General features: G+C 37.5%; 1 protein-coding gene across 4 annotated transcripts in view; it reads left to right on the plus strand.

Moving 5' to 3' along the window:
• Positions 1-11420, plus strand: part of PLEKHA3 (pleckstrin homology domain containing A3) — a 27431-nt gene extending 16011 nt beyond the window's left edge. For all 4 annotated transcript variants that reach the window (XM_023259507.2, XM_003990953.6, XM_045034022.1 and 1 more), the window contains 4 exons: positions 811-975; positions 4334-4377; positions 6353-6468; positions 9386-11420. In XM_023259507.2, the coding sequence (XP_023115275.2) occupies positions 811-975; positions 4334-4377; positions 6353-6468; positions 9386-9513 (453 nt within the window). In that variant the 3' untranslated portion in view covers positions 9514-11420. The remainder of the gene's footprint in view (positions 1-810; positions 976-4333; positions 4378-6352; positions 6469-9385) is intronic.
• The last annotated feature ends 14463 nt before the right edge of the window (positions 11421-25883 follow it).

Genomic DNA, 25883 nt, shown 5'->3' on the forward strand with positions numbered 1-25883 from the left:
TGGATGCCCTCACATTTGCTTCAGCGGCTCAGTGACAATATCAAGGACCTGGTCTTGCTCCAGCCTTCCACTCTGCCATTCTTGGTGTGTTGGATTTGCCCCCTTATGTGCAAGGCCAAGGTCATACAGAGGCAGGAGGCAGTGGGGTAACCAGGGTGGAAAGAGACTTTCTTAACTTGCTGTCCTGGGCTTTTATCTGGGAACAAAAGTCCCAGAAACTCCTTAACAGACTTCTCATCTTTTTTTGTCTGGGTCAGTGGAAATTAAGAAATCTCAATATTTGACAGAGGGTCATGGAATAGCCATGAGTGGCTTCCACCAGTCTGTATTCATCCCCCCAGGGTCAGGACACATTGCTGTCATTAAAAAAAAAAAAAAAAAAATGGAGTTTTTATTCTACCATGGAAGAAGTAGGTTAATGGGTTTGGAGTAGATATGAATTGTGCTTGCCACTTAGTAACGCTCAGGGTGTTCTGCTGTGACCACCTTCAGAATTTTGATACTTAGAAAATTACTGTTTAGGTTAGGTTTATCTAAGATAAATTTTTGGATATAGTTTTTCAATATGATATTTGGTTTAAATGCAAAATTTATTTTTTCATGGAATCTAATTTCATACACTGTTTGCCTGATAGACATTTCTTATTCATATATTGCTTTAATTTTCTAAGGTAGTATATTTTAAATAGATTTGCACGTAACCTAGTAAGGTGTCTGTTGTAGGTAATGTTTAGTTACGTGATTATAATGTGCTGCATGATTCCATATAATTGTGGCTGAATCTGTTCAACTCAGTGTGTAATTTTTCAGAACATGAATGAAGCCTCTTCTCTGCTTAGTGCCACATGTAATACATTCATCACAACGCTTGAGGAATGTGTGAAGATAGCGAATGCCAAGTTTAAACCTGAGATGTTTCAGCTGTCCCATCCGGATCCCTTGGTTTCCCCTGTGTCGCCTTCTCCTGTTCAAATGGTTGGAACTTGTTTTTCTTCCAGTGATGTTGCATTTTTGTTTTTGTTTTTGTTTTTAAGGATGGAAACTGGCAGTGGGAGGGAAATGGTCAACAGATAGAATATTCTGTATTGGAGCCTCTTAGCTCTGTGGGCTCAGCATGTGCCAAGGTCCTGTCCTCTTCCCTTGGAGGGACTGTGCCATTTACCCCAGAGTGCCAGAAATATATTATAATGCTCTGTGGGTGTTGTGACACAGAAAAGGTTGGGGACAGTGCTCTACTCGGTAAAAACATCACAATGGGGTGATGTTTTACTCACAAAGGAATAAAATTAAGCAGATCTTTAAAGGAGTTTGACAGGGGTTTGAAAGAACATGTTACAGGGAAAATAGTATTTTATAGTCCATATTGGGACTTGAGTCCTCTGAGTAGGCAAGTTACTTAATTTCTCTGGACCTCATTTTCTTAATCTATAAAATAAAACGTCTTCTCCATCAGTAGGTCATTGCAAAGGAGCTGATCTGTGTAATGCAGGTGCTTCATGTCAGTTTCTTTCCTTGTGATCGCTCTGAACGATTACCCTTTGCCAGGGGTGGTGAACTCCTTGTCCTTTCCAAGTTAATAAACTTGCCCAGGCAAGCTGTAGGGAACTCATAGGTGAGACAGAGTCTGATGAGACTTTACATTTCTTTCACATCCAAGTGTTTTCGGGAGCCCTTTTATAGAAGGAACAATGCCACTTGGCTACTACTTTAGCAATTACCTGAAGGCGTATTTGTTAGAAGAAGGAATTGGGTACAACTCATTCCGAGGTTCTCTTAACCACGCCAGCCAATTTAGTTATATGAGATTTAGTAAAGATTATTACCTACGCTTATTTAGATCATCATTTTCTTTTTTAAAAAAATTTTTTTTTTTAATGTTTATTTTTGAGAGAGACAGAGAAAGAATGCGAGTGGGTTCGGGGCAGAGAGAGAAGGAGGCACAGAATCCAAAGCAGGCTCCAGGCTCTGAGCTGTCAGCACAGAGCCTGATGCGGAGCTCGAACTCACAAGCTGTGAAATCATGACCTGAGCCGAAGTGGGATGCTCAACCGACTGAGCCACCCAGGCACCCCTAGATCATCGTTTTCTAATCAATGTATGATGGGCTAATAATGTCCTCTGAGACAGGTATACTGTGAAAATGAGTTTTATGGGCAGATTAGTTTGGGAAGTTCTAAATGGGTCTGTCACTGGACATCTTAGAATCTCTTTTATGATAATGTGTATTATGAATCTCTGAGAAGGAGAGGTGGTGTGCATTGTTTCTGAAATTTATTTGACAAGTGAACCCTTCCTGTGTATTTTTAAATAACAGCTCACAAGACTGTGGTGTTCAGTAGAACATTTTGACAATATTGCCTTATAACACAACTGTAGATACGTTATGAACTGTGAGATAATCTGTATGGTTGAATAACAAGAAAAGGTCTTTTGAGGTGGGTGTATATATAACACTGTGTTCCTGAAGTTGATATATAAGGTATCAAATACAGACTTCACTACAAATACTACTATGTTTGACCTTATAGAATCAAATGCAATAAAGCCACCTCAAAACTGCCTGTTTTTGTACTGAATTTCTGAGGAAAATGCCTTCTGTTATAAATGCTCCATAGTCCAGAGAGGTCATATGTGTATTTTATGCATAAGAAGCAATGATAACTGTTTCTTTTAAACCAAAACTTTTTATCAGTAGCAATGTTACAGGAAATCCAATAGGTTAATCTAAAAAATACTGGTTAGAGGCTGTTTATTTTTCCTTGCTTTGCCATTTTACTTCATACATAAAGCAAAAGTTGTGGCTTATGAGAATTAGTTCTGGAGACACAGATGGAAAAAAAGGTCAGTCTTTGTGGGAAAATATATATATTTTTAATAATATGAGTAAATGGGAAATAAACCTGGAAGATTTGAGAATTCTAAAACTATTTAAACTCATTGTTAAACTACTTTATGTAGCTAATATCACTGTGTCCCTCTTAGAATAAATTTGCATTCAGTCTTATTTCAGGTCATAATGGAAGTTCAGAAAATCATCATTTTGACTCCAGAATGAGTGATAATTGTAGTGGGGATATCATTGGATTAGTAATCCCGAAGGGAGTGACTTCTGTTAAAGGAGATGTTAATGTCCATTTGTATCTTAATGTCAATCATATTAGATGTTCTGGACTACAAAATGGGTTGGTCATATCTGTCATCATTTCAGCTGGGATTTCTCAGAGCTATTGTTGGTTTACGTTACAAATACAGCAGCCATGGGGCGCCTGGGTGGCGCAGTCGGTTAAGCGTCCGACTTCAGCCAGGTCACGATCTCGCGGTGCGGGAGTTCGAGCCCCGTGTCAGGCTCTGGGCTGATGGCTCGGAGCCTGGTGCCTGTTTCCGATTCTGTGACTCCCTCTCTCTCTGCCCCTCCCCCGTTCATGCTCTGTCTCTCTCTGTCCCAAAATAAATAAAAAACGTTCAAAAAAAAAATTAAAAAAAAAAAACAAATACAGCAGCCATTTATTTACATAACAGACTTTAGACTTGGACTGGTAAGACCCTTGAGCCCCTGCATATAAATATAAAAGCAACCTGTAGTATAAACTGTGCTTTTCTGCTACCTTGCTAAACATTGAAATAATCTGTTTTAATTGGTGGTCTCTTTCTATTTTTTTGGTGGAGTCATTGGATCTTTTAAATTGTGTTTAGTATTTGTCATATTTATTAACACTCTGCTCATTCAGGTTTTTTAATTTTCAAAATGTATGTTTTAGAGACTTGAGACTTAGGGTTCTTCTGAGTTCTTAAAAGACTCAGATTATTAATGCTATCTTCCACAAAAACCACACTTTAGAACATCTGTATAACAGCTACCTGAATAATGAATTACAAAGAGAAGCTTTGCTACCAGCCTCTTTTCCTGGCCTTTAAGAAAAAGAGAGAGGAAGATATTTATTAGAATACTTTCTGGCTTGCTAGATACTGCTTTAAATAGGATGATTTTTTTGGATTAGTTACATATTTTTAAAATATTTTTATATACATGCACTCACATATGCACACATATATATGATATATATGTTATGTATATGATGTAAAATTTGGTTTTTAGTATTGAGAAAAGAATCTAGCATGTTTTTGATAGGTGTTGAGAAAGATTCCAATTAATGGTTATTAGGGACAAAGCTTGACATTGTGCTAATAGTGTTGCTTGAGTCTGTAAAAAATAAATATCTTGGCTAGTCATCTTTTTTTCGGAGTAAATTTGTGTTAATTATGATAATGATAATAAGAGCTGTATTATTCTACTTCACATACTAATTATGCTTATTTTATTTTAAATTTCTAGATGAAGCGTTCTGTCAGCCACCCTGGTTCTTGCAGTTCAGAGAGGTAAAATAATCTTTTCTTTTAACCAAGTACTCTCAGAAATTTACCTACTTAGGGAAATTCTTTGGGCCTTTAACGTGAAGTAGTGTGGAATGGAAACTCTTTTTGAGCAGAGCTTGGTTCTGATTTGCTCAGCATTATATCTCTTAGTTACTAGCTTAGGGCCTGGTCCTAGTAGGTAGTCAGTGAAGATAAAAATGAGTGGATGAATTAACCAGCAAGGTAAGCACCTTGCCGACTATTGTACCTTTTTTAGATGTTTGAAATTATATCAAATGATGGTAAAAAAAATCCAGTTTTGAGGTGAGCTTAGACTCACTTTACTACAGCTTTTTATAGTCACATATTCATGCTGATCTGTTGTTTAAGAATTAAAGATCTTACTGAAAAGAGAGAAAAACCAATTGATATTTTAAAGTATATATGCATAAGAACACATTAAGATATTTGCCTTCTAGATAGATCTCGCCAATATCCCAGGTTATTAAAATGTTCATTATCTTAGTAGATAATAGTCTTTCAAGTTGCCCTAGTTGTCATATTTGGTTCTTCGGAAAATGATGAAATTGTAGTGACATTAGCTTTATTTCTCTATGTTAAGAATAACTGCCGGGGCACCTGGGTGGCTCGGTCAGTTAAGTGTCCCGACTTTGAATCACATCATGATCTTGCAGTTCGTGGGATCCAGCCCCGCGTTGGTCTCTGTGCTGACAGCTTGGAGCCTGGAGCTTGCTTCAGATTCTGTGTCTCCCTCTCTCTCTGCCCCTCCCTCATTCTCTCTCTCTCTCGTTCTGCCTCTCTCAAAAATAAATAAACATTAAAAAAAAATTTAAAAAAAAAGAGTAAGTGCGGCACCTAGGTGGCCTCAGTTGGTTAACCATCTGACTTTTGGTTTCTGCTCAGGTCATGATCTCACACTCATAAGTTTAAGACCCATGTCAGGCTCTGCACTGATAGTGTAGAGCCTGCTTGGGATATTCTCTCTTTTCCTCCCTCTCTGACCCTCATGCTCATGCTCTCTCAAAAAACAAAAAACAAACAAACAAAAATCTTAAAATAACTGTTAACTGAGCCCTTACTGTTGTTTTGTCACTGCCCCCCCCCCCCCACCTCCATGATTGTGTAATCTGTGATTGGACTATTATGTGCACAGAGTCCAGTGATGAATATATGTATCCAGTCCTGTCAGGGAATAAAGAGTTTCACTAGCTGAATTTTCCAGAAAAATAGAAGCTTGATTCCTTTTATAAACTTTCATTTTTATGATAGAAATTTTTCTGAACTGTATTTTATCTTTTCTACCTAATTAGATAAAATATAATTAGAGTTAAAAAAAATTTTTTTTTGTAATGAATCAAGATTATCATTAAGAACAGTAATGTTGGGTTTTTATACAGTGGTAGCCAAGGTGCTGTTGAGTGGTGGTGGTTTATTTCTATGTTAAATATTTTAGATTGACTTGTCTACTTTTCTGATTTTCTAGACTGTTTTTTAAAATAGTTTTTACGGCCTCCATTTGCCACATTTATTTGTTCTTGCTGCTGTCAGTGAGTTGACCTCTAGCATGTTCCTAACCTACTTGCCCACTCCCTTCATTCTGCTGTTTTTGATGATATGGATTGACACTAGATTCATGCACTTGTGTAGGTCATAACTTCTAGTTTTCAAACATTTGTTAACCATCTGGTATATCTAATGTCTTGGTGGACCCTTCTCTATAAAAGAAGTTGCTTCATGGTTCCCCCTTTCCATTTAATTCGGCTCAGAGGCCATATTCTTCAGGTTACCGGCTGGATTGTGAATGATTTGACTTGCCTGTGGCGTGACCTTTGAAGGAGTCAAATGTTGCTAAAATAGAACTTTGGGCATAAAAATAGTTCTCTTTCATTTGAATAAGTCATGTAAAACTCCAGGTAAGTTCAGGGTGTTATCATTTGTTTAAGGCCTTATGATGCAATGCTTCTTATTTAATTTGCAGGAATAGCCACTCTGTAAAAGAACCAATATCTACACTTCACCGACTCTCCCAGCGACGCCGAAGAACCTACTCAGATACAGACTCTTGTAATGATACTCCTCTTGAAGACCCAGACAGTAAGTTAAATGGGCCCTCTCTCTTTCTTTGGCTTATTCCCCCAAATTGTGGTGGGACTGTATGTATGTGTGTTGTAGTCAGTGAAGGACACTGACAGTGAACACTGTCTTTTCCCTTTGGATTAGTTCCTTAATTCAGAGCCAGGCAAATAGCACACAATCAACAGAAGCTCATAATATCCTCCTACAGACACCTTTATTATTAACTAAGAAGTGCTGAGTAACTGTGTAAATGCCATATCTTAGATTAATATGTATAACATCAAACTGTTTTCTTCCCACCATATTTTAGTAATCTCTTAGTAATGTTCTACTCCCACTATATTTACATTAAAAAAGAGTTTTAGAACAAAGCATCAATTGTGGTTGGGATTCTAGGGGAAAATAAAGGCAAGTCTGAGTGCAGAGAAAAAAAAAATAGGTATTATTACTTAAATAATTTGAAATGGCCAAGGAAAATAATTTTTTCTGGTGGTGGTGGTGAATTATGGTAGCATTTATTCCTATGCCCTTTTCTCCTTTTTTCTTTAAAGAGCAGCATCCTGTGATTGAATACTTTAGGCAAGGTTTTATGATTTAGGTTAAAATTTATTTTTCTCTTCCAAGAAAAAGCTTTGAAAATGTGTCAGAATATCTAGTTAGACAGTAGTGACCATGATTTCCAGTGAACACAAATAGAGTCCTATTATTACAGCTCTATTAATATACTTTTGCTTTTCAGGGTCTTTACTATTGCCCATGAAGCATGTGTGATGGAAATTACATAGAGTTCCTATTTGGGGGGCAGGTTGTGTTCCAGGAGTTTGTAAGTCTGTTGTTGGGAACAGATTTTATTTCCCTTGTGGAAATGGTGTGATAAGTGGTGTTTAGATTCTTTAGGTTGTGTAGAAGAGCTCAACTAATTCATGTTGATTAGGATAGAATTGTTTCACTGAACCAGAAGGTTAAACAGGTTTAATTAGAGGAGAATGTAGAGTTCACGAAAATGGTGGAGGTTGGAGAGGGCCTACTGCCCATTTTCAGATTTTTAGGAGTTGATGGCATCTTTTTTTTTTAAGTCCATTTTCTTCACAAAACTATTTATTGACATAGAGGACTACTCTACACTCATTGCCATTTTTAACTCAAGTTGAGGAAATGGGTAAAAGAAATGAAGGAAGGAAAATGGGTGAGGGTGGGAAGGGGAAGGGAGAAAGTAACTTTCCTGGGCCAATTTAGTACAACTTGAAAGAGATAAGAGGAAGAGGGTTAGGGGTTAGGTATGGGAAGAAAAATTACTGGGGGCAGGTAATGTATATTCTGATATACCTTGTTCTTTCTGCCTTGTATACATGACCCTTTTAATCTAGAGCCCATGAAAGAGCTCTATATGCTGCCTTGTACTTCTCTCTGGATGCAGCTCTTTTTTACTTTATGGGGATCATTTTCATTTGTGACAGTGAAAATAATTTTTTTAAAGCTAGCCATTTTTCTTTGCTCTCTTTTTAAGCACGCTGGTTTTGAATTTTTTTTTAAGTTTATTTATTTATGAGAGACAGACAGAGAGCAAGCTTGTGGGGGAGGGGCAGAAGGAGAGGGAGAGAGACAATCCCAAGCAAGCACCATGCTAAGTGCAGAGCCTGAAGCAGGGCTCAGTCTCATAATTGTGAGATTATGAGCCAAAAATCGAGGTGGATGCTTAACAGACTGAGCCAGCCAGGCGCCCCTTAATTTTTTTTTTTTTTTTTTTAAGTAGGCTGCATGCCCAATGTGGGACTTGAACTCATGACCCTGAGATCAAGAGTCGCATGCCCTACCGACTGAGTCAGCCGGGCACCCCTGGTTTTGAATTTTTGAAAACAATTTTTATAAGTTCTGAGTATGCATGCCTTATTCCATGTAGCATTCCCCTAGTTAGCTGCTAAGGAGTGTAACAAAAGTAGTCACACATATCTGCACAAACATACACACATGCATACATATTTATATACATACATGTGTCTCAGTTCTCTAGAACTTTTTTTAAATTGGGAAGTGTAGCCTAGGTCAGAAGTCTTATCCTTAGGTTTCCTTCTATTTATCCTAAAGTTTAGTGTCTCAGTTAGTTGACAGAGCAGAGACTGAATTACTGTTCTTCTTTACAAAGTACATGTTTTACAGTTGGGTGGTCTTAGTCCAAAGCCTTTATCCCCAGATATTCTTTTCCTTGAGAGATAAAACTGCTTCTATTATTTATTAACTGGATTTTTAAAAATTATAGAAGTAATAAATGTTTATGGTAAATTCAAATAAATATGTACATATAAAAGTGCAATTGTTTTGCAACAGGGCCATGCCAGTGCGTTGAACTGTATTCAGTCAGAACTGCAATGATAGTTCTGTCAGCTGCATTCCAAGTGGAGATATGGGACCTTTCAGTGTGAAATACCTTGTCAGCTCTGCTCAGAAAGTCTTGTGGTAAAAAGAGCAAACCTGAATTAGTCCTAGTTCTGTTACCAGTTGGGTAATCTTGGGCTAGGCATGTAACCTTTTTGGGTCTTTTTTTTTTTTTTTTTTTTAACCCTAGAACACAAGGAGGATACGGACAGCATTAAAACAAATCAGGCCTGAAAAGCAATGGTTAGCTAAGAAAGACTACATTCAGTTCAGCACGTGTTTATTGACTGCCCGTTACATGCCAACTGTGGTTCTAGCAGTGAACAAAACCGTCTCTGCTCCAGATAGCTTCATAAGTTATTTTGTTAACTCCGAAGCTTCTCCTTATGACTGCCAATAGTGGGAAAGTTAGATTTTTCTCTATTCAACAGTCAACCAAAAAATTAGTAGGAAGCTGAAGGAATTTCATGTCCCTGAGTAGGAAATTTAAAATTGTTTTTTTTCATAAAGAACTGGAGTTATATTGATAGGCTGTTTAACCTTTTAATTTATCTCTGAATAGGACCTGTTCACTGTTCAAGAAATACACTTAATGGAGATTTGGCATCAGCAACCATTCCTGAGGAAAGCAGACTTATGGCCAAAAAAAAATCTGACTCGGAAGATCCTCTTCCATCCTTCTCTTCCTGAGGAAATGGAAGTGTCCAACTTCCTCTAAGTATTGCTATGCAAAAGCTGCTGTAATTAAACTATGTTCTAGGGAGTAGTTTTTCCCTTAGGATTTCTCTGCACTTTATAGAATACTGTAAAACAAACAAACAAAAGAACAACCCACATACCTTTGAAGTGTATTTTATCTTTATATAGTTTATTTGCAAGAGTATTTTCCTAATAACTTCACAGTATGAATGTGCATCTTTTTTTTTTTTTTTAAACAAATGATGGTGTAACATTTTGACATCCATAAGGACAAATGTAGATATTTTTCTAAAAAACTGTGAGGGACTGACAGCTTAGTCAGGGTGTATTGTAGCTTATAAACATGAAATCTTATAAACATAAGGTTTCAGTTTGACAGATGTGTGATATATGTAACTTGTGCCATGGACCAAATGGTCACTTTACCCCAGCTAAAAATGAGTTACGATAGCAGCTTGATGGTGATTCTATTGTATTCTTTTAAGCAAAAGGAGACATTTAATATTCCAAATATTTTTAGCCCAAATACCATGACACATTGAGGATTTTTTAAAAACCAGACTGTGCTGTCCTTCATATGTGAAGTTGACACTACTGATTTGTCAGTACCAAATGTTGGGTTAAAGTATTTAACTTTTATTTATTTATTTTTCTGTTGCATCAAAAAATGATTGCATCCTGACTTTTATGACCTACCAAATTTAAGATGTGTATACATTTGTTATTTACATTGTTCTAGAAAAGAGGTTAATGTTGTAGTGACCTTGCTCACTTACACCAGAGAAATAAACGCCTTTCAATGGAAGAGGATTTTAGTGCTTTTTTCCTAAAATAGACATTAAGCTGCTGTTGTAAGGTATTAATGTTTGCAGCTCTTTAGACTATCTAGAGACATTTTTTATTTATGACTATTTATACAAAAAAGGAATTCTGTCAAAGTGACCACTCTACATCACTTGAGAATGGCATTATTTAATTAAAGAACAAATAGCATTTTTTGGTAGTGCCTGTCCATACCTATTGTCAGTGTTTGCCTTGTAAACTGTTTTTTTAAAAAAAATTCACTTTGGAGTGATGGTTTTGTCCAAGGTCTTGGATGAGGAGCACTTTAAAACAAACTGGTTTGGTGTTTTTAAGTTAATCACATGTTTAATAAATATATGGTTTTTGCATTCAAACGTATCATATAATACATTGTATTTTTTACATTGTTGATATTCTGTCTGATCTTTATCAAGTGCTATTAGTATTCTTCATTGCTTTGCTTTTGTTTGTATATTTGGACCGCCTAGTGAATACACAAATGAGTCATATTTTTAGTTTTGTTGCCTATGAGGTTAGAATAGTGTGGCCTGTTTCACTTTAAATTTCTCTTGTAGGTTTATGTGGGAAGTTTTTTTAAACAGTTAATATTTGGTATTTACTTCACTAAAATAAATCTGTAATTGTAAGTTTAAAATGGACACAATCTAAATACATTAATATGCATTTAGATAAACTGTATGCTGCTTAAAAGTGTTTGTGACTTTAAGTAGCACACAGGTCATTAGGCTAGATTAAGTGGAATTTTTCCATTCCTATGTTGTACTTCATATGTCGAATTTGAGAAAAGTTTAATAATGTAGTAAGTTTCATGTTGAGTGAGTAATCAGACTTTTTCCTTTTTTTTTGTGGTAGTAAGAATTTGCATAGTGACTAGATAATGAAAGTCAAGGTGCTACTGATAGGGAGTTTTTCAAGTAGGTACTTTTTTTGAACCAGTAGGTTTATAATGAAAATACTATAACAAGCTTTTGAACTCATAGGAAACAAATCCATTTTTTTATTGCTTTATCCAAAAAGATGAGTTCCTGAACAGTTTTCTGTAAATATTTTTTAAAATAAAATGCTATCATTTCTGGTTTGTATCATTTTTTCCCCCTTGAAACAGGTGCTTTGAACAGGTGTGCCATATTCCTAAGTATGGCTTTTATTGTTACTGGGACCTGCTTTTTCACAAACACATTTGTGAAATCATTTTTTGGGAGGAGTATAAATGTATCTTGAATTATGTCTAGGTTTTGATTAGTGAATTGATAGCATGAAGCAATCGATAAAGCTTCAGTGAACCTTGCATTTTGAGGAGCCCTGTGTATGTTCAAGTGTGCCTGACTTTTCTGAATTTTAAGAAAAAGATAAACCAAATAAGAACAATCCTGTAAGAATTTTAGCTTGTCATAACTTTCTCTAATGTATAGGTAGTGGTTGTTCCTTTTTTGCTTTGTCTAGCTAGGCCTTGGGGTTATCAAGAAATTTGGAGACTGTTGGTATGTCATTGATCTTCTAACCAAAGCCAGTGCTTGCTTTTCTTTTCAAGTGCCTGATTTCCGTTGTGTGGGAATCCAGGCCTCCATGGTTAAAATGAGTTTGATGAGAATTGTTTTATAATTGGACTATTTTTGAATTCTCTTACATTACATTGAATTTATTGTATTACCTTCGATCAGGACAAGTTGAGAAATGGATGTTGTCACTTGAACTTAAATTCTAAAGCAGGAGATAAAGTATCTTCATTTGATAGTCACCATGGAATCTTTAACCCTGAATTGTAGTTTTTCACTGTGTATTATTACACTTAGTATTTAGAAATCACCATTAAGATCTCAGGAAATATATCTTTGTAATATATTAATATTATACTGCTGTTAACACTAATTCCACATACATTATTATATCATTAATTTGGACTGTACCAATTCTTCACTTCTTTTATTAAATGAAGTGCCTCCATGCCTGTCCTTTGAGCCTTGCTATTGCCACTTGGTACAGAGGGAGTGTTCTGGCCTGAAAGAAAGCCTGGTTAGACTGCAGGAAATCCTTCCAGGAGGTCTGTCTTTTAGTAGCCCAGGTGGGGCAAGGAAGTTGTAGCTGGTAGATAGGGTTTCCTTTTCATGTTTTTCCAGGTCCCTGGTTCTCCTTTCTTTGAATTCATACTGAATTTGTAAATTAAAAAAATTTTAGAAAAACTTTAGTTTTCTTTTTATTAAGGTAATTCATGTACATAGTTTAAAAAACCAAGTAGAACTAGAAGGCTTATAAAAAAAAAAAAAAGTCCTCCCTCTCCCCAGCTGAGTGTCCAGAGATGAGCACTTTCAACTCCTAGTGGTTTGTTCCTATTTGAAAAGATATTGTGTTACTTTTTCTTGATTTATCAATTTCAGAAATGCTTTCTTGAGTTCCTTTCATGTTAGGCAGGATTTTTCTTTTTTTTTATTTAAAAAATAATTTTTTTAACGTTTATTTATTTTTGAGAGACACAGAGAACAAGCAGGGGAGGAAAAGAGAGAGAGGGAGACACGGAATCTGAAGCAGGCTTCAGGCTCCGAGCTGTCAGCACAGAGCCTGACATGGGGCTTGAACCCATGAACCGTGAAATCATGAACTGATCCGAAGTCAGTTGCTTAACTGACTGTGCCACCCAGGCGCCCCGGGATTTACTTTTCTTATATCCCTACCTCTCCCATATTTCTTTCCCATCTCTCCCACTACAAGGTAGCCACAGGTTTTTGTAAAACCAATAGCTATACAGTCAGTTACACCCCCCACCCCCACCCCACCCCCGCCAAATCTGCTGCTTTGCTTTCTGTGGTTTTGCTTTCTTTGGTTTCAGTTACCTGCAATCAGTCCCGGTCTGGAAGCAGATGATCATCCTCATACCATCAGGTCAGTAGTAGCGTAATACTTCATCTCAGCGCCTGTTTCATTCACCACACTTTGTCTCATCATGTAGGCGTTTTATCATCTCATGTCATCACAAGAAGAAGGGTGAGTACAGTACAGTGAGATATTAGAGAAAGGGACCACATTCATACAACTTTTATTACAGTATGTTATAATTGTGTTATTTTATTATTAGTTATTGTTGTTAATCTGTTACTGCATCTAACTTATAAGTGACACTTTATCATAGGTACGTATGCATAGGGAAAACCTAGTATATAAAGTGTTCAGTACTATCTGTAGTTTCAGGTATCCACTGGGGGTCTTGGAACATATCCCCCAGGGATAAGCTGGGGAACTACTCTAAATGTTGGTCACTAAGGAACCCTGTGGTGAACTATCATTATTTCCTCTCAACTATAACCTTATTTTTCCCTGAATTAATAATTACCTGATTTTAAAATTTGCTTAGTTTTTTATATTCAATTGCAAAGATTATTCAAAGGGTTAAATGCTCCAAAACATCATATAATCTATCAAATTCCTTTTTTTTTTTTTTTTTTGACCTTTGGGGACCTTTCTTCCATAATCCTTCATCTTCTGCCATCTGGACTGTTGTTTTCTAGGCCTGTGCATGGCTCAGCGGTCATTCTGGGACCTACTTTGTTTTTTAGTTTTATGTTGGATTTCCCGTTTATTGGATCCTATGACTTCCTATTTCTTGATTCACTGCCCCTTTTTTTGCCAACGTGTATTCACTACTGAAAACTTCCTAGGAAAAAGTATGGCAAGCTAAAGACTTTGAGGCTTTACAGGTTTGAAAATGTCTCTACTCTTGAATGGTTGGTAGTTTGGAGTATATGTCGAAAATAATTTTTCTCAGAATTTTAAAAGCAGTGCTCCATTGTCTTATTGCATTCATTATTTCTGTGAGAATTCTGAAACTATTCTTTCATACAGACCTGTTCTTTTACACTCTGGAAGCTTTTAGAGGCTCCTCTTTACCCCTGACATTTCATGATGTTGTGTGGGTCTTTATTCATGCCAATGGGTACTCAACTTGGTGGAGTCTTTCAATTTGTAGACTTGTCTGTTTCATTTCTGGGAATATTTCTGTGTTATCTTTTTGACAATTTTCTTTCCTCCACTTTCTCCATCCTGTCTTTCTAGAATTTCTATTATTTGAATGGTGGAACTCCCAGATTGATACTCTAATTAAAAAAAATTTTCCTCTCCGGTTGTTCATTGAGTTGTATTATATTTGTTCTTTTTGTTATCATCCAGCTCTTCCATTGATTTTTTTTTTTTAGCTATGTATTTTAATTTCTAAGATTTTTTTTTTCTCTCTGTTCCTTTTTTATGATACCGTTTCATTTCAGTGGGGATCTTTTCTTTGGAGCCATTTGGTTTCTCTAGAAAGGACTCCTAAGTTTTGGTAGGGTAGAAAAAGAGGGCTGAGGACCCCAGAGTTTATATGGTGGCTTTTCCTTAATCTCCTACTTTCAGCATCCCTGTGTCCTGACCCGCCCCACTCCAGCCTTCTGTGGATGGTGACCCTCTCATTCAGTTTCTTCTGTGCATAGAGGTTGGGTGGGCTGTCTGGCTGTGGAAAGTGGGAAGAAGACGTGGGGTCCAGTTGCTTTTTATACAGATTTCTAGTCCTATATTCAGCTGTATACTTCACTCCCTTTTTCTATAACACCTGGTACTTCCAAGTCCTGAACTTATTAGGTGCTAGGTAGAATGTATTTGTTGGCTTCTCTCTTCTGGGGACTAAGGCTTTAACTTCCTCCATTCTGCTAGATTAGTTATCACACCTCCTCTTGTTTTCTATTTTTATGAACTTTATTAAAATCTCATGGCTGTATAGCCTGTTTTCTTTGTCTTTATGGATTAATACCATTTATATTCCTTTGATCTCTTTTTGGTGGGGTTTGGAGGTAGAGAAAACAAATATAAGTGGCCAGTCTACTGTATTTAACTGGAAGTCTAGATTTCAATTCTGATAGTGTGTAGAAAATAAAACTGTGTGTGTATTATTCTGTAATTTATTGTTTCCACTTTCTAATGACTTTTAACTAATATGATTCTACTGTGCTACCTACCTTATAGGGTTGTTGTGAGGATTAGAAGAATCAATACATCTGAAGCAATTAGAACAGTGCCTGACACTTGGTGTGTGTTAAATCAGTGTTAGCTATTATTAATATTGTTGCTACCATTATTATTTTTACTACTATCACCCTTATTTCAGTAATCCATTAGATCTAGATTAAAATGTTTTCATCACAGGAAGAATTATTGACATATGGAAAAATCTAGTGTTTGGTAATATTGACCCTCATTTAACTAGACTTCACATGGAATGTTCAGGGGTTAGATGTAATCTTTCTAAGATACATGAAAGCCTTAAAAAATCCAATCAGTAGTGATTACTGCATAAGATTTTTAAAAGCATATAATAACAATTTTGATGTGTTTTTAAGCTTTATTGGTATTGTGTTTTGATCATCTAAATGTGAAGTATAGAAAATAAATTTATGGAGGTGATGTTTATTATGCCTTTTTCCTACAGCCAGTAAATGTATACTCTTTGAGTATGTAGAGTATAGAAATGGATAAACAGTGGACTCCAGTCACTGGATCTATGACCTTGTCAGTGGTTGTATAGTTTTCAGAAAATGTTGTGAAGTTATAAATCAAAATGTCTGCATTTGCTCAGTTATTTAAAGTATCTTCTTTGTATCTAGATTGAGTGTATGATAATGCTGAATTCTAATTCTTAGAAGTGAAGTGGCATTAGGTGCTCACACTCCTCTTTTTATGGGTAGAGAGCTGCATACTTTGGGGAAGTTTTTTTATTTATAAGGAGATTTGCATTCTCTCTCACTGAAGTAGAGTCCCATGGTTGTGACAAATGGCTGTAAATATTAATACTATTAGAGGTGAGAAATTTTTCGTTTTCTTTTTTTAAAGATTTTAGTTTTAAGTAATCTCGACATCCAACGTGGGTCTCGAACTTACAACCTTGAGATCAAGAGTTACTCGCTCTACCAACTGAGCCAACCAGGCACCCCGAGATGAGAAATTTTTCTACAAAAGAAATAGCCAGTTACTTAGTGTGAATAAACTTCTTTGCAAATTATCAGGTTGACTTTGCTAGTATAGAATAAACAGGGAGACATGGCCAGGGTTAAAACTGTGCCTGCTATTAGCTTGATGTGGGCATTTTCCTCTTTCCCGATGGGAATATTATTGTGTGCCCTTACTATTTGCTTTGATATTTCATCTCTGAAGATTTAATGTCTACAGCTTTGGAGCCCTTATGCTGTCTTTTCTCCAAATGCAGTAACTAATCTTGTATATTTTCATAGGATAGAATTTTTCTTTTCTCATAATGTGCTTTCCCCAAAAGAGTATTTTGTTGATCTCTGTGATAATAAAACATTTGTAACACTATGGGCCAGTTGCTTTACCACATTATAGCCTTGTAACAAAGATATTAAAGTGCAGGCATACAAAAATATCCAAAATATGCAGAACCAGGATTAACTCATACATGACTGATCAGCATGATGAATATTTTGTTACTATATCCTGAAATACTAAGTGTTTAAATTAATCTGTTTATTAAAAATTTTTTTTAATGTTTATTTAAAAGAGAGAGACAGAGTACGAGCAGGGGAGAGGCAGAGAGAGAAAGGGAGACACAGAATCTGAAGCAGGCTCCAGGCTCTGAGCTGTTAGCACAGAGCCTGACGTGGGGCTCGAACTCACAAACTGTGAGATCATGACCTGAGCCGAAGTTGGACGCTTAACCAAGTGAGCCACTCAGGCACCCCTAATCTGTTTATTTTATTTAGTATTTTAGTTTATATGCTTTTGGGCTACAGTTAGTTGCCGAATAAATAGCCACACACAGAACTTACAGCAGGATATATTAGGTTTTTATTAACTGTGATAGATAAACGAATCAATGTACAGGGATATTAGCAAATTTAGAAATTCCTTTGACATCAGTGAAGGATAGTTTATATGGGTGATGTATTCAGAATATCAACGATGAATAAAATGTCTGACTATAATGAATTCCTCCTTGGTTTCATTCTGTCCAAGTGAGAGGAGGATGCTGTTGATACTCTTTGTGCTTTTGAAAATTTGTCACAAAGACTGTTTTACCCACTGAGCTTTCAGTATAAAGTATATTACCAGGTTTGGTAGCACGGGGACAGTCAGCAACAAAGGAGAGAGAACAGTGTCACGAAGGGAGCCATAGCCACCAGGAGCTATCCCCCCACACTCTTTTCTTTCCCATCTGCTCTCAGCATTAGCAGAGAGAAGTTGTCATTTTGGATGAGATGTAGCAGTTTGGGAATAAAGACTAAGGAGTTATGTGCAATGAAAAGGAGGCATTCTAGGGAAACTTGTCAGCCTCACTCAGTCCCGCCATCTTCTCTCAAGACTCTAGACTTCAAATTCAGAGAGCTGGGTTATTTCCCACCCTTTCTCTTATTTTTTTTTTAAAACAGTACCTGAGTATATTCTCTCTTATTAAATAATCATTTAGACTATGAATAAAGCGAAAGTTCACCTTGACACCCCCACTCCCCCTGAGATAACCACTCTTTTCTGGTGGGTATCCTTACAGACCTTTCCTATGCATTTTTTTTTAATATGAAATTTATTGTCAAATTGGTTTCTATACAACACCCAGTGCTCATTCAACAGGTGCCCTCCTCAATACCTCAATACCCATCCCCTCCCCTTCCCCCCCACCCCCATCAACCCTCAGTTTTTTTTCAGTTTTTAAGAGTCTCTTATGTTTTGGCTCCCTCCTTCTCTAACCTTTTTTTTTTTTTCCCTTCCCCTCCCCCATGGTCTTCTGTTAAGTTTCTCAGGATCCACATAAGAGTGAAAACATATGGTATCTGTCTTTCTTTCTATGACTTATTTCACTTAGCATAACATTCTCCAGTTCCATCCACGTTGCTACAAAGGGCCATATTTCGTTCTTTCTCATTGCCCTGTAGTACTCCATTGTGTATATAAACCACAATTTCTTTATCCATTCATCAGTTGATGGACATCTAGGCTCTTTCCATAATTTGGCTATTGTTGAGAGTGCTGCTATAAACATTGGGGTACAAGTGCCCCTATGCATCAGCACTCCTGTATCCCTTCGGTAAATTCCTAGCAGTGCTATTGCTGGGTCATAGGGTAGATCTATTTTTAATTTTTTGAGGAACCTCCACACTGTTTTCCAGAGCGGCTGCACCAGTTTGCATTCCCACCAACAGTGCAAGAGGGTTCCCGTTTCTCCACTCCTCGCCAGCATCTATAGTCTCCTGATTTGTTCATTTTGGCCACTCTGACTGGCGTGAGGTGATATCTCAGTGTGGTTTTGATTTGTATTTCCCTGATGAGGAGCGATGTTGAGCATCTTTTCATGTGCCTGTTGGTCATCTGGATGTCTTCTTTAGAGAAGTGTCTATTCACGTTTACTGCCCATTTCTTCACTGGATTATTTGTTTTTTGGGTGTGGAGTTTGGTAAGCTCTTTATAGATTTTGGGTACTACCCCTTTGTCCGAGATATCATTTGCAAGTAACCTTTCCCATTCCGTTGGTTGCCTTTTAGTTTTGTTGATTGTTTCCTTGCAGTGCAGAAGCCTTTTATCTTCATGAGGTCCCAGTAGTTCATTTTTGCTTTTAATTCCCTTGCCTTTGGGGATGTGTCAAGTAAGAAATTGCTGCGGCTGAGGTCAGAGAGGTTTTTTCCTGCTTTTTCCTCTAGGATTTTGATGGTTTCCTAGGCATTTTAATGTGGGTGTATACGCAGTCACTCAGATTAGCTCATTGACAGCAAGGTGGCACATCTGTATGGTGCAGCTGGTGACACAGAAGGAGGTAACTCTATATATCTTCACAGGTACTTTCTGTGTGTGACAGCAGAATAATTTTGACCTCTGCTGTTGTTGACCTGACTGACATTTATTTTGGCTCTTTTATTTTCTTTTTAATCCTCCTTTGCAAGGGACTGTGAATTGACTGCCTTTCTTTCTTTCTTTCTTTCTTTCTTTCTTTCTTTCTTTCTTTCTTTCTTTCTTTCTTTCAGATAGCTAGAATGAGGCCATTTTCTTTTGAAAGGCAGTCCTAGGATTTCTAGTGCTTTTCTTTAATCGTGCATACATGAATGTGTTTGCATGTATGTCTTTACATATAGTTTCTTGGTTGTGGACCATGAGACCTGGAATCATTTTGTTTTCAGATACATACATACATACAGCTTTACATTTGTTTTCACAATTGATTTTACAAGTTTACCTACAAAAGATAGAACACGTTTGCTGGAGAAATTACTATGACTCAGTCAAAATAGAGTTGTATTTTTTGTTTGGCAGCAATCAAAAGTGTGGCCTAGAGGCAGTAAGCATTAAGCATCCAGATTTCTGTCTTGGAATGTATACATGGCCATGTGATTAAAACTTTATTTGACAAATTTATATGGTAGATGAGCATACAATAAATGTCTTTGAAGTCTTACACCAGAATCAGACTGTAGTTGAGTTAAATAGGAAATTTCTAGACTGTGCTCTTTTCTGTGGTATTTGTGGTTGCTGGGACTTGCTAAGTTATCCAAGTGTTCCAGCACGCCCAGAAGACTGTCTAGAGTCCCTTGCTACGATGTCTAATTTTGGTGAGGCTTTACAGTACAAGTAATATATACAATTGCTGTTTGGCTTATTATTTTTTGTTTGTTTGTTTTCTTGTTTTGCAATGGTTGGCCAGAGAGAAATGTGTGGCAATAAATACCTGTGGTTTAGTATTGTGACTATGGATGGCATACTGCCTTTTTTTTTTTTCCTTCTGTGCCAACTCTGATCAGTTAGCTGTAGCTTCCAGGGATTCTGAGTTTGAGGCTAGGATCAGCAGAGAATAACCCACCTACTTGATTAATGATGCCCGTCATGGGTTTGGTGGTAAGGTGTGGGGAATGGTGGCAAGGGTCATCCAGAATACAGGGCAATGATTGTGGTCTGACTTTGCATAACTTTGCTACATTACATTTTTTTAAGCACTCAAAGTTGAACAACTCATAATTGATTCCTTGTTTTAAGTTTACACTATTATACTAGGATGAACTTAACCATATGTATATATTTTCAAGGCAAACAAAACTAGCCATCGCCTATTCAGGCCAAGTATATATGTGTGCATAAGTAATACGTACCATTCACTTACTAACATTGCTTTTGTGAGTTCGAAGACCTTTGCAACCTTGACATTGGTGCTCAGGAAAAAAGACCCCAAATAGTGCCATACTTTTAAAAAACTTTAAGAAGTATGAGTTTAGCAAGTGAAATTCGATAGCATACCAGTGTTTTATAGAAGTCACCTTTTGTGTTTCATTGCCCTTGGTCATCTCTTGAGAGACCGTTTTTTAGTTCATCTGCAGTTATACCTAAGTAGCAACCCTCCTTAGATGAGTTGTCCTTTCTCCTTGCTGCATTTTTAAAATAGAGGCCATGGTTTTGGTGCAGGGGGTGGGGCAGATGTGCAGATTGAAACGTTTTCTTTCTTGCTTTTGTGAATCAGGCCACGTTGGCCACACAGTGTCCTTGAATATGGCTTGAGTCATGAAGCCTAGCAAAATGTACCGGTGACCTACCATTTTTTGACCTCATAACAGTATGTTTTTGGGGGACACATGGCTTCCTTTACCATAATGTTTGTATCTGTATCTGCATCTCTCAGACTCAACTCCTGCAGGTGTCTTTCTTTCTTCTGGAGGAGAATGAAGGGAGTGAGGGAGTAGATATAGTTTTAGATGAGGTTTTTAATAGTTCAGATTCATTACTAGCTTGACCAAGAGAATAGGAAAGACTCACTGTGTGATTTTTGCCTCTGGTTTTCAAAATTCTGTATGTTATTTCAACCTTTCCTTTCTGCCAGCTCTGAAGAATTCATGGTTGTATGTTATGTTATAAAAATCATGGTTGAATGTTAAAAGTAAATTTCTAAGAGCTTTCCAATATTAATCTAGCCAAAGAGAAAGTCATAGGAGCTTTGCTCATCCTACCTTTCCTTTTTTAAAATTCTTATTCACTTTATCTTTTTGTCCATTTTTTAATGGCTCAAACAAAATAGAAAATTGAGATATAATTGACATATAACATTATGTTAGTTTTTTTTTTTTTAAATTGAGATATAATTGACATATAACATTATGTTAGTTTCAGGTGTTTACACATAATGATTTAATATTTGTAACTTTTTCTCCGTGTTTAATTAATAATGTAGAGTCTCTTATAATAGCCTCCCCAATATTTCCATATTTGGTGAAACTGTTTTAGAAAACAAAAGAATCACTTGGGAAGAGTGGAGAGTTCAAGAGGGAATTTAAATTTAAGATAGCTTAGGGGCACCTGGGTGGCTCAGTTGCTTAAGTGGCTGACTCTTGGTTTCAGCTCAGGTCATGATCTCAGGTTCATGAGCTCTAGCCCAGCATCAGGCTCTGAGCTGACAGCTACTGAGCCTGCTTGGAATTCTCTCTCTCTCTCTCTCTCTCTCTCTCTCTCTCTCTCTCTCTCTCTCTCTTTGTTTCTGCCCCTCCCCTACTCACCCTCTGTCTCTCTCTCTCAAAATAAATGAATGAACATTAAAAAAATTAGGATAGCTTATATATTTATCCAACTTAAAAAATTTGTTCAGTCAATATTCATTGACTGCTAAGTGCCATTTTGTTAGCATTCTTATTTGCTGTATAATTCTTGAGTGCACTGAAAACTCACTGCTTTATTTTTAATAGTTTAAATTGACTATCTTAAATTTAATTGGCTGTCCTAAATTTTCACTTCTTTTAGTTAACTAGTTGAATAGTATTTATTATTCACATTTACACACCAACTATTATTTTACCTAAATGCAAATAAGCAAGCATTGGAAAATATCACGGTCGTTTTAAAACAGCTGTTTATTTATGTATATAAATATTATTAAAAACATAAGCACCTGATTTTTTTGCTTTTGAAGTGTTTTTATTTTGGGTTAGTCATAACTAATACACATAATGGTTTTTGCAACAAGTTTGTGGGTACTTAATGAACAATTTGTAACTTTAGAAGTTAAATAAATTGGAAATACTGAAAGTGATAGAAAAGCTAGCCTCTAAAAAAACTTAATAACCTAATAGCAAACATGGCTTTAGATTGATATAACTAAGCACTTTAATACTGAAACATTTTCAGAATAGGATTTTTGTTCCCAGGGGAAAAATAAACTTGATTTTAAAATATATGTATACTTCGTTTTTTTTTTCTCTTCCCAATGCCAAAAGGTGTACTCTCTATTTTTGTTATGAAAATGCTGCTTGTTTAAAGTATTGTAGCAATTTTATAAATCAATAAACAGAACCATGTTAACAGCGTGGGGGAAGCTTTAATAAATTTGCCATGTCACTAAGAAAATTTAAGGGCAGCATGTTTTGAAAGTTTAAGGAAGGGTAACTCTTTGCTTTTAAAATAATGTGACAGTTGGTTTGCTGCACACTTAAATGTAAAATCTGATTGGCTAAATTAAAATTAGTGGTGTGATGTGAGAACAGATTGTAGGAGAAGTAATAGTTGACCTTTAAATGAAAACATTAAGTGGATCACCTTGTTTGGCTAGATCAGGGGTTCTCCACCTTGGCTGTACATTAGAAACCCCCAGGAGCATTCAAACTTCCTTATGGTTGGCCCAGACCAATTACAGCAGATTTGGTAGGGGTGGACCCAGTTCTTGATATTTTTTAAAGCTCCCCCACAATTCCAATGAGTATCCAAGGCTGAGAACCACTGAGCTAGGTGGAAGCTCTCACTCCTGATTGTTGTATTTAGGAGGTATATTATATAGAATTCAAGTTTGGGGCCATCACCTAACAGCCAGAAAGTCCAAACATTTTTCAGGTCCTTAGTAGCATGGCCTGATGATCAGCAGCATTGGCTTCACTTGGAAGCTTGTTGGAAATGCAGAATGTCAGGTCCCTACCTCAGGTCTACTGATCCCCAGGTTATTCTCAGGTATTTTGGAGGTGATATTAGGGTAAATGTAGCTCTTGATACATCCTGCCTTCAGCTTCTGTCTCTGGTTGTCTGTCCTAGGTAAGTTGTGATATTTTCATACAGGGTTGGAAAATGAAACTAGTGCTGTGTGCTCACATCAGCAGGTTACAAGCTAGAGATGATTTTTCTGATCTGGAGCACATGTAAAGGAAATGACGCCCACTATGACCATCAGCACCAAACTGCATTCTCCCCAAAATGGGGAAGAAAAAGACACTGAAAGAATGGTCACTGGGCTGAAGGCCATGTGTGCTCTTTCACTCCCTGCATACAGCTTTCTTACGTATTAAGGAAAAAAAGAAGTTATAGTCCTTGCAAGAATACTTCTTCATACACATCTTTATTTTGATAATTCTTCTCTGCAAGAGAAAGTTCCTTTTAAGTAAGAAATTTACTCATCCCAGTCTCAAATGGAAATGAAGAAAATCAAATCCTCCAAATGCTCTGGAGTGTCTGTCCAGCACCCAGCTCTCAGAAACCTCCCTTATCATGGCTGCGGTCCCCTACCTTAAACATTCCAGGAACTCTCAGCTGGCTTCCCTGTGTCTAAACATGCACTGAGAACAAGGCAGATTACCTCCTTCCTCTAAAGTTGGAAAGGTTCTTTTCTTTCTTCAGAGCCCATAACATGGTTTACAGAGAGCTTTGGCTCTCCCATCCCTGTCTGTTCATGTGATATGTTGGGTTAGATAAGCACCCTATTTCCAGGTTTGGAATTGCAGACGGCAGTGAAGGGCTCTAAGCTTTCTGAGAAGAGGAGTTGACTACACTGGAACTGAGAAGCCTCTTTATGGGGAGTGACCTGAGGGGATTTTGCTGTCTGCCCTACCCTGGAACCATAATGACCCTGAAAGTAGAATAGAATCCTCTTCTCTCTAAAGAGGCCCTCCCTCTTGCCCTCTCGCTCTCCAGCAGGTTTGAATTTTGGTGTTGTGAAAGGGTGGCAAGACCACACTGATAAGTGGGGACCTGGGTTCTAGTTTCAGCTCTGCTACTAACTATGTGGCTTTGGGCACGTTATTCAAAGACCCTGGGTCTCAGTATTCTCTCCTTGCAGCTTTCTTTCTGGTGAATATCTCCATTAGGGGCCCCTTAATTGTGGTCCTTCCATTTATTAGGGCGTCAGCCTCCCATCTGGTCTTGGCCTGCTGGACCTGGTGATGTCCCTTCTCTGCATCTTCCTTGAGTTGTTCTAAGCAGGGACATAAGGGTAGAGGAGGTACCCAGCCTCTCCTATAGATGGTGGTGAGGTTCTCAGCGGATTGGGGGAGGAGGAGTACCCGTGGGCCTCACCTGACTACAGTGCCCTTAGACAGAACTGGCAGCTGTCAACAAAGAGCTGATTTTGTTCATGTGTTAGAACTGCAGGGAAGAATTCTGCCTTCCTGTTCCTCTCGAAGTCTGAGACTGGTGTCAGACAGGGTCCCCTCAATATCCCTAGAAACTCCCCCTATAATTCAGGATATTTGTACCTATTACATCCTTCGCAAGAAGCATTTGGCATCCTGAGCAGCAGAGCTCTGGAAAGGTTTTCCAAAATGGGGCTTATCACTGCCTCTTTCTATGGGGAGCTATGAGTATTTCTCAGATAGAAGATGCCTTGGCATCTATCTGCCTGTTCCCTTTGAAACATGTAGGGCAGTATTTCTTAAACTTTTTGAATCACTGACATCTTTAAAAATGAAACGAAAAGTAGGAGTCATGTCCCTAAAAGATACACATAGGCATAATCTCGGTATGCTTATGGACCCCTAAAGATACGAGGATAAGCATGAGTTTCAGGTTCGGAGTCCTGACTTTGAGGACATGCTGCCTTTTCCACAGGATTCCTGACAGATTTGAAAGCACTGGTATGTCTGCTCTCTCCTCTTACTTCTTACCTTTTCTTAAAATATAGTAGGAGTGAGTGGGAGTCATCCCCATGAGCCACATTCTCAACACGGCATCCTCAGGGGAGCTCAGCTCGCTGGGCTGGACTGTCCTACCTCTCCACTGCCAGTTCCACGGCAGCATTGTCACTGGGAAGGCCGTGGGCACTAAGGTGCCCTCTCTTCTCCACAAGTTCCCTCTCTCCCACACCTCTTATGTGCCCAGAGAGTCTACCAGCCTGGCTTTGTTACTGTATTCTTAAGACCCCAGACAACCTTAAGAAAGACCTTTCCATGAATGGTTATAAAGCCCTGGAGCCTTAATAATAATTTAATTTTAATAATTTACAGGACCACTATGGGCTAGAAATTTGGTATTAGGTCAAGGTCTTCCTGTGAAGTCCTCCTTCCTTTCCAGGTAGAAATAAGCTCATTGATGTAGAATGGCAAGCAAACATCATAGCTTTCTAAGAATAGCTAAAGACTTGTAAATCTAAAATTTGATCAAGTAAGTACTTTGCTTGAATCTCATGCTCCTCCTTAACCTCTTAGGGAAAAGCCCAAACTGTGTAATGTTTCTGAGGCTTTTTGCAGTGCTGCCTTTCCTCTTGCCCCCAGCCCTTCAGAAGCTATTGTACCAGCCTTACTAATCATTTTTTCTACTTTTTTGAAAGCCTCTGCAGGTGCAAAGGT

Source organism: Felis catus, chromosome C1 (assembly GCF_018350175.1).
Source record: "Felis catus isolate Fca126 chromosome C1, F.catus_Fca126_mat1.0, whole genome shotgun sequence".
NCBI classification, from domain to species: Eukaryota; Metazoa; Chordata; class Mammalia; order Carnivora; family Felidae; genus Felis; species Felis catus.